The 16,792-nt window shown below is 36.7% G+C and overlaps 1 protein-coding gene across 1 annotated transcript in view; it reads right to left on the bottom strand.

Moving 5' to 3' along the window:
* Positions 1-9,960: 9,960 nt before the first annotated feature.
* The window catches only part of megf10 (multiple EGF-like-domains 10), an 81,010-nt gene continuing 74,178 nt past the window's right edge, over positions 9,961-16,792 (bottom strand). Inside the window, exons 23-25 of the mRNA XM_081354440.1 lie at positions 15,796-15,840; positions 15,247-15,453; positions 9,961-11,161 (exon numbers count right to left, since the gene is read on the bottom strand). Coding sequence (XP_081210566.1) covers positions 10,995-11,161; positions 15,247-15,453; positions 15,796-15,840 — 419 coding nt within the window. The 3' untranslated portion in view covers positions 9,961-10,994. The remainder of the gene's footprint in view (positions 11,162-15,246; positions 15,454-15,795; positions 15,841-16,792) is intronic.

Here is a 16,792-nt window from a genome sequence, read left to right as displayed (position 1 = left end):
GATGATATGATGAAGAGTAGAGCCTGATCTTCAGTCCAGGATGAGCAGAGAAACACTGATGATATGATGAAGAGTAGAGCCTGATCTTCAGTCCAGGATGAGCAGAGAAACACTGATGATGTGATGAAGAGTAGAGCCTGATCTTCAGTCCAGGATGAGCAGAGAAACACTGATGACGTGATGAAGAGTAGAGCCTGATCTTCAGTCCAGGATGAGCAGAGAAACATTGATGATATGATGAAGAGTAGAGCCTGATCTTCAGTCCAGGATGAGCAGAGAAACACTGATGACGTGATGAAGAGTAGAGCCTGATCTTCAGTCCAGGATGAGCAGAGAAACACTGATGATATGATGAAGAGTAGAGCCTGATCTTCAGTCCAGGATGAGCAGAGAAACACTGATGATATGATGAAGAGTAGAGCCTGATCTTCAGTCCAGAATGAGCAGAGAAACACTGATGATATGATGAAGAGTAGAGCCTGATCTTCAGTCCAGGATGAGCAGAGAAACACTGATGACGTGATGAAGAGTAGAGCCTGATCTTCAGTCCAGGATGAGCAGAGAAACACTGATGACGTGATGAAGAGTAGAGCCTGATCTTCAGTCCAGGATGAGCAGAGAAACACTGATGATATGATGAAGAGTAGAGCCTGATCTTCAGTCCAGGATGAGCAGAGAAACACTGATGATATGATGAAGAGTAGAGCCTGATCTTCAGTCCAGGATGAGCAGAGAAACACTGATGATATGATGAAGAGTAGAGCCTGATCTTCAGTCCAGGATGAGCAGAGAAACACTGATGATATGATGAAGAGTAGAGCCTGATCTTCAGTCCAGGATGAGCAGAGAAACACTGATGATATGAAGAAGAGTAGAGCCTGATCTTCAGTCCAGAATGAGCAGAGAAACACTGATGATATGATGAAGAGTAGAGCCTGAGCTTCAGTCCAGAATGAGCAGAGAAACACTGATGATATGATGAAGAGTAGAGCCTGATCTTCAGTCCAGAATGAGCAGAGAAACACTGATGACGTGATGAAGAGTAGAGCCTGATCTTCAGTCCAGAATGAGCAGAGAAACACTGATGATATGATGAAGAGTAGAGCCTGATCTTCAGTCCAGGATGAGCAGAGAAACACTGATGATATGATGAAGAGTAGAGCCTGAGCTTCAGTCCAGAATGAGCAGAGAAACACTGATGATATGATGAAGAGTAGAGCCTGAGCTTCAGTCCAGAATGAGCAGAGAAACACTGATGATATGATGAAGAGTAGAGCCTGATCTTCAGTCCAGAATGAGCAGAGAAACACTGATGATATGATGAAGAGTAGAGCCTGATCTTCAGTCCAGAATGAGCAGAGAAACACTGATGATATGATGAAGAGTAGAGCCTGATCTTCAGTCCAGAATGAGCAGAGAAACACTGATGATATGATGAAGAGTAGAGCCTGATCTTCAGTCCAGAATGAGCAGAGAAACACTGATGATATGATGAAGAGTAGAGCCTGATCTTCAGTCCAGGATGAGCAGAGAAACACTGATGATATGATGAAGAGTAGAGCCTGATCTTCAGTCCAGGATGAGCAGAGAAACACTGATGATATGATGAAGAGTAGAGCCTGATCTTCAGTCCAGGATGAGCAGAGAAACACTGATGATATGATGAAGAGTAGAGCCTGATCTTCAGTCCAGAATGAGCAGAGAAACACTGATGATATGATGAAGAGTAGAGCCTGATCTTCAGTCCAGAATGAGCAGAGAAACACTGATGATATGAAGAGTAGAGCCTGATCTTCAGTCCAGGATGAGCAGAGAAACACTGATGATATGATGAAGAGTAGAGCCTGATCTTCAGTCCAGAATGAGCAGAGAAACACTGATGATATGATGAAGAGTAGAGCCTGATCTTCAGTCCAGGATGAGCAGAGAAACACTGATGATATGATGAAGAGTAGAGCCTGATCTTCAGTCCAGAATGAGCAGAGAAACACTGATGATATGATGAAGAGTAGAGCCTGATCTTCAGTCCAGAATGAGCAGAGAAACACTGATGACGTGAAGAAGAGTAGAGCCTGATCTTCAGTCCAGGATGAGCAGAGAAACACTGATGATATGATGAAGAGTAGAGCCTGATCTTCAGTCCAGAATGAGCAGAGAAACACTGATGATATGAAGAAGAGTAGAGCCTGATCTTCAGTCCAGAATGAGCAGAGAAACACTGATGATATGATGAAGAGTAGAGCCTGATCTTCAGTCCAGGATGAGCAGAGAAACACTGATGATATGATGAAGAGTAGAGCCTGATCTTCAGTCCAGGATGAGCAGAGAAACACTGATGACGTGATGAAGAGTAGAGCCTGATCTTCAGTCCAGAATGAGCAGAGAAACACTGATGATATGATGAAGAGTAGAGCCTGATCTTCAGTCCAGAATGAGCAGAGAAACACTGATGACGTGAAGAAGAGTAGAGCCTGATCTTCAGTCCAGAATGAGCAGAGAAACACTGATGACGTGATGAAGAGTAGAGCCTGATCTTCAGTCCAGAATGAGCAGAGAAACACTGATGACGTGATGAAGAGTAGAGCCTGATCTTCAGTCCAGAATGAGCAGAGAAACACTGATGACGTGATGAAGAGTAGAGCCTGATCTTCAGTCCAGAATGAGCAGAGAAACACTGATGACGTGAAGAAGAGTAGAGCCTGAGCTTCAGTCCAGAATGAGCAGAGAAACACTGATGACGTGATGAAGAGTAGAGCCTGATCTTCAGTCCAGAATGAGCAGAGAAACACTGATGATATGCTGCATGTTGCTTTATTTAACAGACAGTAACTGTGTAGTTGCTGATGCAGTGATGTATAGTCACAGCAAATCATGCATGTAGTTATTCAGAAAATAACTGTTTCTGTTAAAAAAGATGAATGAAGATTTCTGTAAAAGTATTTTGCACTTATTTAAATTAGGATATTTTACATTCATTTTAGTTTGTATGGCAGCCATTGCTGACAGTCATTTGACTGTTTTTTTATGGGATTTTTTTACAGTGAAGGTGTTTGATCGTAATAATTCAGGAAATAGCTGTAAAATAACAGTGTTTTTCTGTAAAACATTTAAGGAAAATTTCTGTAAAAGTTTTTTGCACTTCATTTAAATAAGGATATTTTACTTTATTTTTACGGTTTTTGTTTGGCAGCCGTAGCTGACAGTCATTGACCGTTTTTTTTAAAGATTTTAGTATATGCCTGTGTAGGGACTAATTACTTGCTTGATTAGTGATATTAAAGTGTACTTTATTTATGTTACAAGTACATTACAAATTCATTATGAGTGTCTTCGAAACATACTAGCAATATACCCAGGTGAAATAGAAATGTATTTAAATTGTACTATACTAAGTGCGTATTAAATGTATTATTTAACAACTTCAAGTATATTAAGTGTATTTCAAGATATGCTTAAGATCAATTTTAAGCTATTTGCACTATATTTTAATATATTAAATTGTGCTAAAATGGAACCACTTCAAGTACATTTAAGTGTATTTCTTTACATTTCATCAAACTACAGTTATAATATATTTGAAGCTTAGTTTTAATTTACTTCAAGAATATTTAAACAGCATTTCAGCTCATTAAAAATGCATTAGCATTACACTAATAGTTTATTATAAAGCTGTTTTATTCAGTATTCAAAATGGTATATTAAAAGTGCAAAAATAATTAAATATAAATGTCAAGACATACACAGACTTTGAAATCAAGAAAACTTTAATATAGTATCTTGTTATGTATACATTGCAAAATAAATACATAAGAGTACGTTAAAAAAGTATAGCAGTATATATATAATCTCTTGAACAAACTACATTATAACAAAGATCAGTGAAATGCTATGGCAGAGCTATATTTATAAAAAAAATTGTATAACATTTCAGTTATACCTGTATTACTGAAAAGTACACTATGAATATTACATCACTAAATAAATAAACATCACAATGCAATTTTCTGAAAAAATAATAAAAGTTACGGAAAAACAATGTTCAGAAGTGAATAATGCATTATGTACAAACTCGGGCCTACAAACTGCTGAACCAAAGAAACAGAAGAGTTTGAGTGTCACATCTTCATCTTCACGTGGACGATCACTTCATTGAGTACGACTCATTTTCCACAACTGAGGGCTTGTGGTTCAGACACTGTAGTGTGTGAAGACTGCTTTATCACAGGATCTGTGAAAGGGAAGAAGAATTTATATTACAGTTTTTCTCAGTCGCTTTGGTGCATATCTCACATCACTATTTACATTTGCACAACAGTTAGTTCAACCTCCACAACATTTAGTCATTTGTGCACATCATAGTAGCAGTTTCTCATTCCTTCCAACAAATTACAAATGCTTTTGGACATGCATCAATTGCTTTCATACAACTCTCTGCTGTTTTACAACATTATCATTTGCTTATGTCATGTCAGTCAAAATTAACTATACTTGTGAATGCTGAATAGTCATTCCATATAAAACTAATAGTCCTCATTTCATTACTTGAGTCATTACATACAAAAATGTTGAACTAGTTGTCAAAATCTGTCATTTAAAAAAATAATACAGTTTTTCTCAGTCGCTTTGGTGCATTTCTCATAACACTATTTACATTTGCACAACAGTTAATGCAGTTCTCAAAACAAATAGTACAAACTGCAAAACCTAGTTGATAACCTGCAAAAGCGTGTCACTTGCTCAAAATGGATAGCCCATTCCTCAAAAGCAAGTATTTATGTCAATGAAAGTGTCAGTGTCATCAAAATAAAAAGTCCTGACACCATCGTTTATGAAGAAGATAGTCAAATGGCTTAGTCGTGTTTTCATTATGACAGTTTACTCTGTAAATGTTTTCCAATGATAAAAGTCAGATCTTGGTGACACTACCTGAAAATGCTCAATACAGCACTATATACTATTTGCACAGCCATTTGAAAAGATACAGTAAAGTTACACATTACTGTATTTATGAGGTAACTGAGTACAAGACACTGAATATGTGTATGTTTCACATTTTTACTGCATATGCTCTTTGCAATTCTAATTTGTTCACAGCATTGTGCAAAGAAAAAATACACCCTTATTTACAACAAACATAAACTCCCTTTGGGTAGAGCTGTGCACAACTGTACACAATATTGCAGAACATATTGGAACTGAACATACAACATACATGGTACTGTAATCATTCATGCACATCCAGACGTTCCTCTCTGTCTGGTCACATAATTTCATCTACATCACAGCGAATATCATCTCTTGCTCAATTGCAAATTGTTCAATTTAGGAGACTTTTTCAGGATTTTTTTTTTTTTTAAATGACAAATTTTGACAGCTAGTTCAACATTTTTGTATGTAATGACTCAAGCAATGAAATGAGGACTATTAGTTTTATATGGAATGACTATTCAGCATTCACAAGTATAGTTAATTTTGACTGACATGACATAAGCAAATGATAATGTTATAAAACAGCAGAGAGTTGTATGAAAGCAATTGATGCATGTCCAAAAGCATTTGCAATTTGTTGGAAGGAATGAGAAACTGCTACTATGATGTGCACAAATGACTAAATGTTGTGGAGGTTGAACTAACTGTTGTGCAAATGTAAATAGTGATGTGAGAAATGCACCAAAGCGACTGAAAAACTGTAATAAAAAAAAAATCCTGAACAAGTCTCCTAAATTGAACAATTTGCAATTGAGCAAGAGATGATATTCGCTGGGATGTAAATGAAATTATGTGACCAGACAGAGAGGAACGTCTGGATGTGCATGAATGATTACAGTCCTATGTATGTTGTATGTTCAGTTCTAATACAGTATATAGGCCTACTGCAATATTGTGTACAGTTGTGCACAGCTCTACCCAAAGGGAGTTTATGTTTGTTGTAAATAATGGTGTATTTTTTCTTTTGCACAATGCTGTGAACAAATTAGAATTGCAAAGAGCATATGCAGTAAAAATGTGAAACATACACATATTCAGTGTCTTGTACTCAGTTACCTCATAAATACAGTAATGTTTAACTTTACTGTATCTTTTCAAATGGCTGTGCAAATAGTATATAGTGCTGTCTTGAGCATTTTCAGGTAGTGTCACCAAGATCTGACTTTTATCATTGGAAAACATTTACAGAGTAAACTGTCATAATGAAAACATGACTAAGCCATTTGACTATCTTGTTCATAAACGATGGTGTCAGGACTTTTCATTTTGATGACACTGACACTTTCATTGACATAAATACTTGCTTTTGAGGAATGAGCTATCCATTTTGAGCAAGTGACACGCTTTTGCAGGTTATCAACTAGGTTTTGCAGTTTGTACTAATTGTTTTGAGAACTGCATTAACTGTTGTGCAAATGTAAATAGTGTTATGAGAAATGCACCAAAGCGACTGAGAAAAACTGTAAATGAACCAATGATTAACATTTTTGTATCCATGTTTGAATATATGTATAATAATTTGCATAGAAATGCATTAGAATTCCGTTGACTTCTCAGTTTACCTTTAAAAGCTTTGGCTATATCCTCATCAAGCTGGACACGAGTGTGTCTGTCGTCACTATCAGAAATCTATGAGTTACACTGAACATGAGATTAGAAGAAGCCCAACACAACTTACAGTCAGCAAAGTTCAATCAAAAAGTCACTGATATTATTTGCAGCAATAAAGCAACCTGTGAGTATTAGAGGGTATGTGGTGTATTGATAATTATGGTTTATTTAAACCTAGGGTATTTCCCATGAACGTGTCTATTGTGGTCATGCTAACATGCACTCTTCACCTCTGTTGCAAAGATTTAAGGAAATTAGAAGCTGTGCAAAATATTGTATGCCAGGACAACTAGGACAAGTGACTTGCAGCTTTACAAAAAAAAAATAGCTCATTCATGGCTCCCATCATGCACGGAGGAATAAATTAGGATCTGAATTGTTTTAGTAATTTCCTTTATCTTTATATTTTCTTTTATTTCAGCTGTTTCAATGTGACTTTTAAGTCGCTTGTTTTCTAATATTCAGAGTTGATCTGTTTCTCTGAAATGTGTGTTTGTCGCCATTGCTGAGATTCATACGCTGAATCTTGATGTCTGTGTGTGCCTGCATGAAAGAATTGTAGAATTCTTATTTCATTTTTTTCTTTAGAAAAAGCTTGATCTTATGCTGTAGAATCACAGTGTTGCTATAATCAATAAAGTAAACCCAATTCAGAAATTAGGCTCTATATGAGATTACATCAAAACACAACCAACACCACCAGAGGGTTGTTCCATAAAACAAGATTAGAATACAAGCCAGGCTTATTTTGGTTAGTCAGACTTATTGTCGGTGGATTCTGTTTCATAAAGCAAACTTAAAATAGTTCAAACTCAGTTAACCTGGCAGCTTATGCTGGGAAACTAGCCTGGTCCAGGGCAGGAACTGTCAGGCTAAGCCTCAGCTGTTACACACTGACCGACAAGAACACAATGATATTACCACTGACACTCTCTCATACCATTATTGGACTTTATTAACCATTATTAGTCCAAAAATAAATACACAGTATACAGAAAATCAACTTAAATAAGGCTACAATGATAAATTAGACAATATATATAGATAGATAGATAGATAGATAGATAGATAGATAGATAGATAGATAGATAGATAGATAGATAGATAGATAGATAGATAGATAGATAGATAGATAGATAGATAGATAGATAGATAGATAGATAGATAGATAGATAGATAGATAGATAGATAGATAGATAGATAGATAGATAGATAGATAGATAGATAAATACAATATATATACAACAGGTTTTCTTTTTTTACTGGCTGAATGTTTTGTGCCCAAGATTTAATTAGATTGTTTTAAAGATTTATGAATACATTTCTCGGTGGTTTTGTTTGGCAGCTGTAGTACATGTTTATGATTATTAGAAGAACATTAGAACACAATCTAAAAAAAAAGCTTTTTTAAAGCAGAAGTTAAAATCACAAAATTAAAAATAAATAATTACATTTAACACAATTATACAAATTGACAGTTCCTTTAAAGACATAATATTTTCCCCCAATAAATATTCCTTATTTTTCCTTCTACTTTTTTTCTTTTGTGATAATACCCACCAACACATAGCCTAAAAACACACATGAATAGAACAATAACCAAAAAGTACATTAGACACTTTTACATATGATTTAAGGGGGAAAAGACAAAAAACAATAAATAAATATTAATACAAATTTAACATTCACATATTTATATCAAACTCTTATAATGACACATAATTCCTAATAGTTATTAAAGTAATATTATTTGAATATCAAATATTCAGTATTAAATAAGTCAATAAATAAAATAACAAATAACTAGAAATAAAAGGGAGGGAGGGTTATATAAAAATGTAGTTAATGTAGGCTAATATATATTCCTTTATTTTATGGAATATTCTTTGATTTTAGAGTTGCACATATCTTTTCAAAATGTATACATTTGCTCTTAATTTCATGTTATCCTCTCCATAATGTACTTTAGAAACTAAATCTACTCATTTAAAACTGGGGATTCTTGCTTTCTCCAAAAAATTATTGCATTAAAAGCTGTAATTCTCAGCATTCTAAATAAGTATACATCAACTTTATTAAGTAGCATAGGTCCTATACCCAAAACTATATTTTATATCTTTATATATTTAGTTTCTTAAAAAATTAGGCTACTTCTGTTCACTGAAGTACTTCTGTTCGCTAGAAGTTTATGGCAACTTATCCAACATCCTAAAGATAAATTATTATAATTAGAAGATATTTCTAGTGTTATAAAATATCGCATATTAATTTTCCAAGCAAAATGTATATTTTAGTCAAGAATTATTGCGCTCCTATTTGGCGCGCATGTGCGCAGCAGAGCTCGTTCAATATGAAGATTAGCAGTAAAATGGATACAATTGCATGACTTTCAATTGTCATGCAATAACATTTACAGATGGAGAATATAACTGTAAAATGTAAGTTTTGCACTGAGGGGGGGGGGGGGGGAACATGTCACAAACGCATAAAACAGCACAAAATATACTCTGTTTGATGGTGGATCGATTTGATCCATGATCGACCTCTAGGGCTGCTTAAGAAACGCGTGCACACGCAATTATCTAGACTAGATAAACCTGGATCAAATTAGTGAGATTGCGTGAACTTCAATTACCTTTTATGGAACCACTTTAGCCCCAACTTATTTGTTAGGCTCATTCAAGTCCGGTTTTGGAGTTTAATCCCCGCTTTTCTAAGCGTCTTTTATGGAACAACCCTCTGGTCACCTTTTCTCTTTGTTCATCTGCTGTCATAACTCAGTTCAGCAGTCAAAAATAAATCTAATGTTAATAACTTAAGGGTCATGAGCCCAACTAAACAAACACAGATCACCATAATGATGACATAAACATTTTGATTTTCTCCTTCAGTGATTCAGTGTTAACATCAGCTGTCTTCAATAATGCTCAATCTTCACTCAATTAATCACTTAATTATCTCATTAACTTTAACACTGCTTCAGTGTTAATTTAACGCTCATATTTTACCACGGTTACATTCTTGAGTGTGGAGCCGTGTAAAATCCCAGGAGAGTTTATTCAACACTGGAGTTTTTGCTGTGTGTATTCAGTGATTGACTGAAACTGGTTTGTCTGAAACATGTTCACTGTGATTCACTGTGCACTCACTGAAATCAATGATAGAAACAATAACAAAGAATTATTTATAACTTTAAGCTCGCCTAAATATATCAACTTGACAATTCGTCATTTTATTGTCTCACATTTGCATATCCAAGATATTTCAGCAAAATCTTTTTTTAGAAAGAACATGTTTTTATAGAGGATATATTCTCATATAAAGGATATGCTCTTTGGGAAGGGAAAAATCACACACTGAGCAGCTTTGTGCATTTATTAAAAAAGATCAGGAGAAATGCTAAACAAAGATACAGTTTTAAGATACATACAGCACACACTCATACACACTCAGTTGTTTTTGGAATCAGTATTATTAATCATTTCATTGTGTGGCATATTTAGTAAAATGAAATAAAAACAATCTATTGAAAACAGTATACTGAGGTCTTCACTGCATGTCCAGGTTTGAACAATATTGGTCAAGTTATAAAGGAATTTAGGAATATGTTACATTTTTATAGCAAATAAATGCAATTCATAGACGAACTGGTACTATGTACAGTTTTATACAGTTAAAGTTCAGGCTCAGAGTGCTTTAAGACTCATTACACGTATGAATGTTTGTCCTAAACACTCCAAAGATTTATTCATATCAAACCCCATCACATCATCTTTAAGATTTGTCTTTCTTCGCAAAAGTCCAGCTTTAGCTTTACTTTAAAAACTATAAAGTACTAAACACTATAAAGTATTTGTCCTTCATTTCAGTGATAATGATTTATAGAACTAAAATCAAAAGGCGCAAGCTAAAAAATGTTGAAACTTGTGACTTTAAACTATATTTAATGGGCAGCTGTCAATATAAATACAACACGCTTTCTCAGTGCTTTATCAGGGCACGTCAACCTTTGGTAAACCTGAAATACTTTCGGACAAAAAAAAAAAAAAACATTGAGCTGACAGTCTGGTCTCAATAAACAGTATTAATATCCTAAATATCCTAATGAAAGAAACAGACAACTGTCATAGGGAAAAATCTGACATCTTCTATCAGAAATATTGAGGATTGTCTTGTTGTTATTAATGAATGGAATGAGTCGTTTATGTCGAGCTGAATATCGGGAATGTTTGCTGAAACACTCGCCCTCTTGTTCTCCACAGGACAGGTACTTGAAAAATAGTTTTGACGAGAACTATTCAAATGTGAAAGCCAGAAGAGCTTTTATAATGATGACTGACAGCAGAGACAGTCGAGGACGCCGGCTTCTGATCCGTCACTGACGTCTGTGAGCGTTATTTGCGGTCCGTGTCCTCGTGGGGCGACGGGCTGCTGTCTCTCGTGGGCAGGAGGTCGTAATGGCACGGGATGTGGCTGTTCTTTGGGAGGTCGTATGGATCTTGACAAAATGGCCCGTTGCAGTTGTTGTTGGAGAGTGTGAGAACAGAACTGATGGTCGGCTCTGGAAATGGAAGAAAACAGGTTCAAACTGTTAGCAATAATGAGCACTTGTCTTATGTGCATGGCACTTGAGGTTATATATTTTTATCTGACTAATTATTTATCAATACCAGGAATCAGTTGTGACAAAAACTCAACAGTTTCCGCAGGAAAGTCGAGTCCCACTGTGGGAAAACTAGTGGCTTCAAACGCGGTGATACAAAAAAACAGTTAAAAACTATTGAAGTATTGAAAAGATGATAAAGTAATAATATAATAGTGCTACATTTAATATAATTTAATATCAGAGGAGCTCAGCCACCAGAGATGCAGATGGGATATGGGAGAACACTAGAATACTGTCTCATGATAATACGTATCGGTTTATGCAGTCGATGGACATGCAGAAGTGGCGCGGATCAGCCGAACACTGCTGGCACATGTTAGTGCACGACAGGATTCACGGCTCTCGTTCGCATCGAGACAAAATACTGATGCAAACTAGAAAATAAGAGATATACGCAGTTTCAATAATTAAAGACTTTAAAATGCCTTGGACAATGATGGGCCCAAACAATGAGACAGTTCATGTTATTCATGTTATTATTTTTGGCCCGGCCAAAAATAAAAGTCACAGTTTGGATTTGCATTGTCAATACAAGATCTTGATGTTATTTCTATCAAGAGGTGCATCAATGTTTGCTCAAGATCTGGTATTGTCGATGCAAGAGTCCAGCAAAAGTCTCCTCCAGCACATCCCAAACACTGTCAGTGAGTTTAAGATCTGGACTCCTCTCAACCATTCCTTCACAGTCTGAGCCTGATGAATCTTGACATTGTCATCCTGAAACATGGTTATGATGTGTTTAAGAAATGAAAAGCTACACCCTTACGGAACGAAAACATATTTCCATATATTCATGATCAATATATTATATGATGTAAATATACTGAAAAATATATGCAATAATATACTGCGTTAATATAATGTGTTATAGATTACAATATATTGAATAATACATAAGGAATTGCCGCTTTTCATTTATTGAAAAATGCATTTACAATATATTTACACTGTAAAATGCAATTAGTTGAGTGTAAATAGAAAACGTGGAAAATTATTGCCTTAAATGTTTTACTCAAAGTCGTAAGTTTCTACTGTAAAAACATACTCAAGAGTGCCAGGACAATGATAGACGGTGTGCATTAAATTGTTTTATTAAACAGAAACTTACTGAACAAATAGTATTTATTGTTGATGTCATAATCATCATAAAACATCCTAAGCCGCAGATCTCATCCCAGATCTCACTTATCACTGATCAAAAATGTGTTAGATCATAAAACGCTATTTAAATACTGTATTATAAACACTGCAAAGCTATAACTAGAAACCAAACTTTGCTGTGGTAATCAGATATTTTTTCAAACACATTGTGCACAAAACATTTTGAACTTGAAATAATTAGTCACACACAGACATCAAGAATCAGCAAATGAATCTCAACAACGGTGACATGTTCATGCTGCAATGCATTCTGGGAGCTACAATAGTATGAAACTCATCCATAGTTCCCAGCATGCATTGCAGCATGAAGAATGTCACCGTTGTTGAGATTCATTTGCTGATTCTTGATGTCTGTGTGTGACTAGATATGGCAGTGGTGCAAAATGTTTTGTGCACAATGTGTTTAAACAAAATATCTGATTACCACAACAATCAATGTTTGATCTGAACTTTTGAACTTTACAGCAATTATAATTTTATGTTTGAATAAACTTTTGCAATTTTTTATAAATTACTATTTATATATATATATATTTATTTTTTTCAATAAATCACCAACATCTAAACCTCTGTTAATTCTCAATAAGATCTTCAGTAGACGTCTGACAGAAATAAAGTCAAACTGTTAGTAATAAGTGGAGCTGGTAATGCTGTTTGTGTTGTTTAACCCTCCTCTGCTGAGATCTGAGAGTGTTTAATGTTCTGCTGGGGTTTAAAGTGTTTCTGTTGTCTGAGTTTTGTGTGTCACCATTGTGTTGAAGAGTCGAGCCTGTGCTTCAGTCCAGCAGAAGACCAAGAAACATTGAGAATATACTGCATATTGCTTTATTTAACAGGCAGTGCGCTTTCAGAACGCATCTAAGATAAGTGAATGATCTTTTATTACACATCTCTGTGTATTTTGTGTGGTCCGGATATTAATTCTTAAATGGAGTATCTTTACATGTTTTAAACCAGCGTCATGTCACCAGAGTGAATCACTGAGGCATATATAAGCAGCCGTAGCAGTGTCTATTGTATGTTATTGCTGTTTAATACACTGTTTAGCATGGATATGAAAACAGTTAATGTGACATAAGAGTGTGCGCTTTAAACAGCGTTCCCCATATTTAGAGGTGTAACTTTAATTCATTTATTTCCAAGAGCAATGTTTTCATTAGCTATGCTAAATGTGTGGTTGATTCAGATGCTTGTGTGTGTGTGTGTGTCTGAGTCACGCTAAATGACAATCAAACAGTTAAACTTTAAGTCACTAGCGTTAAGCCGGGCAGCAAGGTACCCCAGGCACACATATATAGTAAACATGCAGTCCCATTACAAAAAAAAAGACAGTAGATATGTCTTGGCGATAGATCTGCCTGTTTGGGGGGGTGTTTTGTCCTATCCATTCCTGTCTATGTCATCATTGTGCAGATATATGGTTGTTTTTTCACTCAACATCACATACATATTACTTGTATTGTCTATTTCTCCCATTACCCTGTGCAACTGTGTAGAGTGCTTTACAAATGTATAGCAATAGTCTTCTTTTCAGCTGTGGCATAACAGCTTTATTGGCATTGGCTGTACAACCTGTAAATTATCTGATTAGATGTTTGTCTCCTGCTTTGTTGGGGGTTAAATCATGTATGTTACATGTGCAGCAGCACAGCATGACTTACATGCTCACGGCAATGTCTGTGAGTGTACTGGCAGTAGCAAGTTAAGCCGTAGCAAAACCAAATACATTAACTTTGCCATATTCATTACCATGCCAATTTCTATTACCATACCAATCTCCCGTGAGTTGTCATGACAGAGCTGCAATAATGATCCAATCATAGACTCTTAAGCATTTGCCTATTTAAATCCAAACAGTGACTTTTATTTTTTGTCCGGGCAGTGTAGTTTGCCAACATCAAGTTCCTATAGTGAACAGCTTCATTCTGTTGTGTAAGTCAAAGAACCTAAAATGATTAGCAAGAAAGAAGTTTCATTAAAGATTTTTTCTTCTTTGAAAACATTGTTAATATCTTGGAGTGTTTTCTTCTTGTATTGCTGTCATAGCTTTTTTAATCAAAACCATTTAATTAGACTAAAACAAAAACTGTGTAAAAACTAACAGTGAATTGGTGGCTTCACAAGCATTTTATCATACAACAGCCAACAACATTGGTAGTTCCTCTATGCCACGTTTGTTTGTAAGCTTTTACAGCCACTGGAGCAGAAGCGGGCCGCGATTAGAGCTGTGGTTCGAGTGCTGATGTTGTGTCTTCAGCTGCTTCTCAAGCGGTCAGTGGAAGATCAGAGGTAAGAGAGAGACGTGGTGAGGTTTCCTAAGAGATGTGTGGACAGGCCGATTCTTCCATGATAGGCTAACAGTGCTTCAGCTCAGATCTTTCAGCTGGAAAGTGTCATTATTACACAGGTTTCCTCATCTAGATGCAGGGCTGATAGGAGACAGCCGTGCGACCCCGATTATAATGTATGTACACGTTCCCCAGCCGGCATGACATGAACACAACAGCTGCTCACGAGTGGAACAGGCTTCACTCAACACAGCAGAAGCACAGTGTCACTCCCGCTCGGCTTGGACATACACTACCCCTGTGCACAGTTACTTGAGACTGTTCTTATGGAGTGGAGTAGCCCCATCAAGGAAAGACGTTTCTCCCATGGAGCAACATCGTATCAAGTACAAATAAGAACTTTTAAATATTGAAACATATTTGAGAAAATATTAGTAGTCGGGTTCATTTCTATTACAGTGACTATGTCAGCCTTGAATAACACAAACAGTGAGCAGGTCTCTGCTATTGCTGGATTTATTATCCTCTTACCGACTTCGTAGACGTTATTGCTGGCAGGGTTGGAGGCGTTTATCTCAGCATAGGGTGAATCTCTGTGAGCGGGAGACTTCATCTCCACATAACCGCACTCAGAGCTCTTGGCCAGCAGCAGAGGAGGGTCTTTGATGGTGGCATACGGGTTCTCTGAACTATTGAGAGAGCAGGAGCTGGCATGATAGGGCACACTCTTTACAAGATCTACAGAGAGAGAGAGAGAGAGAGATCTGTTCACATCGTCATACCGTTTATAGGGATACTCCACCCACAAATCAGCATTCTCTCATCATTTACTCACCCTCATGTTGTTCCTAACCTGTATGACTTGCTTTCTGCATATGGAACACAACAGAAGATATTTTGGAGCATGCAGTCGGACCCCATTGACTTTCATTGTATGCAGTATGGACCAAAAAAGTCTAAGACATTTGTCAAAACATCATCTTTTGTGTGCCACAGAAGAAAGAAATGCATACATGTTTGGAACAACATGAGCAAATGATGACAGAATTTTCCTCTCTTGCTTGCTAAGCGATCTCTTACCTCGAAGTGATTTTCCCATGTAACGCCTGTCAACTCCATAAGCTCCTAATGAGAGAATCAAGAAAAGACAGAAGAAGTCAAAATCATGTGGTCCTCTTGTTGACAAAGCTCACAACAGCTTTGAATGGAGCTAAAGACACTGATGCAGTGTGTTAGAAGACGTTGAAAGGACCCAGCGCGACTGACTTTGTACAACGACGCATGTATCATTCCTATTTTGCACCCGACGCACACCGGACTTTTCCCTCCACAGACGCACATCAGTAAATTAGGGAATGAACTTGCGCTCCCGGTGACGGTTCAGCGAAAAGAGGAGGCGTGTTCCGGCGCAAACGTTCCTTGTCGCTATTTTGCAGTTTCAGAAAACAATTCCACCACAGACCAGGAGAAACCTGTCAGTGGTGTGTTACTCAGATGCTATTTTAAGGGCGCATGCTTGGCCATAATGTAGCGTGTGCACAACGCGCATACACTTTGCCATTTTTGCAAACCATACATAATTACAAGGAAAAATATTACCACACGAGGGAAATTATTGTGGTGTCCATGAAGATGTGCATAGGCATAATAGGCATAAAAATAGGCATAAATCTAGCTTACACATTTACCATAATTATTATATGCCTGTTTAACCGAAGCTAATTTGGGTGTGTTTCTCCATCCCCAATGTAACTTCTCTGTGTTTTACGGCCCTGACGAGAACGTCGGTCTCCTCGGCTGTGAACCGCTCCTGGCGTCTGGCAAATCCGCCGTTATAATAGCAATCCGCCATGGAACAAGCGCGCCTGCTCTTAAAGGGAATGTGAGATGTCGCTCTGATTGGTTTATTTCACGTTACGCCCAAACCACACCTATGAGTAATGAAGCTACTTCAGACCAACCCATTTTAGATTTGCGTCAGGCGCAAGAGTCATTTATCCCGCCGGTATAATAGCAACAGCGCCCGAGATCCGCCCACAAAGTTACTTGCGTTTCGCGTTTGATACTTGCGTTTCAG

The sequence above is a fragment of the Scardinius erythrophthalmus genome, assembly GCF_964197995.2.
Source record: "Scardinius erythrophthalmus genome assembly, chromosome: 23".
In the NCBI taxonomy this organism is placed as follows: Eukaryota; Metazoa; Chordata; class Actinopteri; order Cypriniformes; family Leuciscidae; genus Scardinius; species Scardinius erythrophthalmus.
The sequence above is the reverse complement of the archived record's forward strand: the minus strand, read 5'-3'. Positions and strand labels throughout refer to the sequence as shown.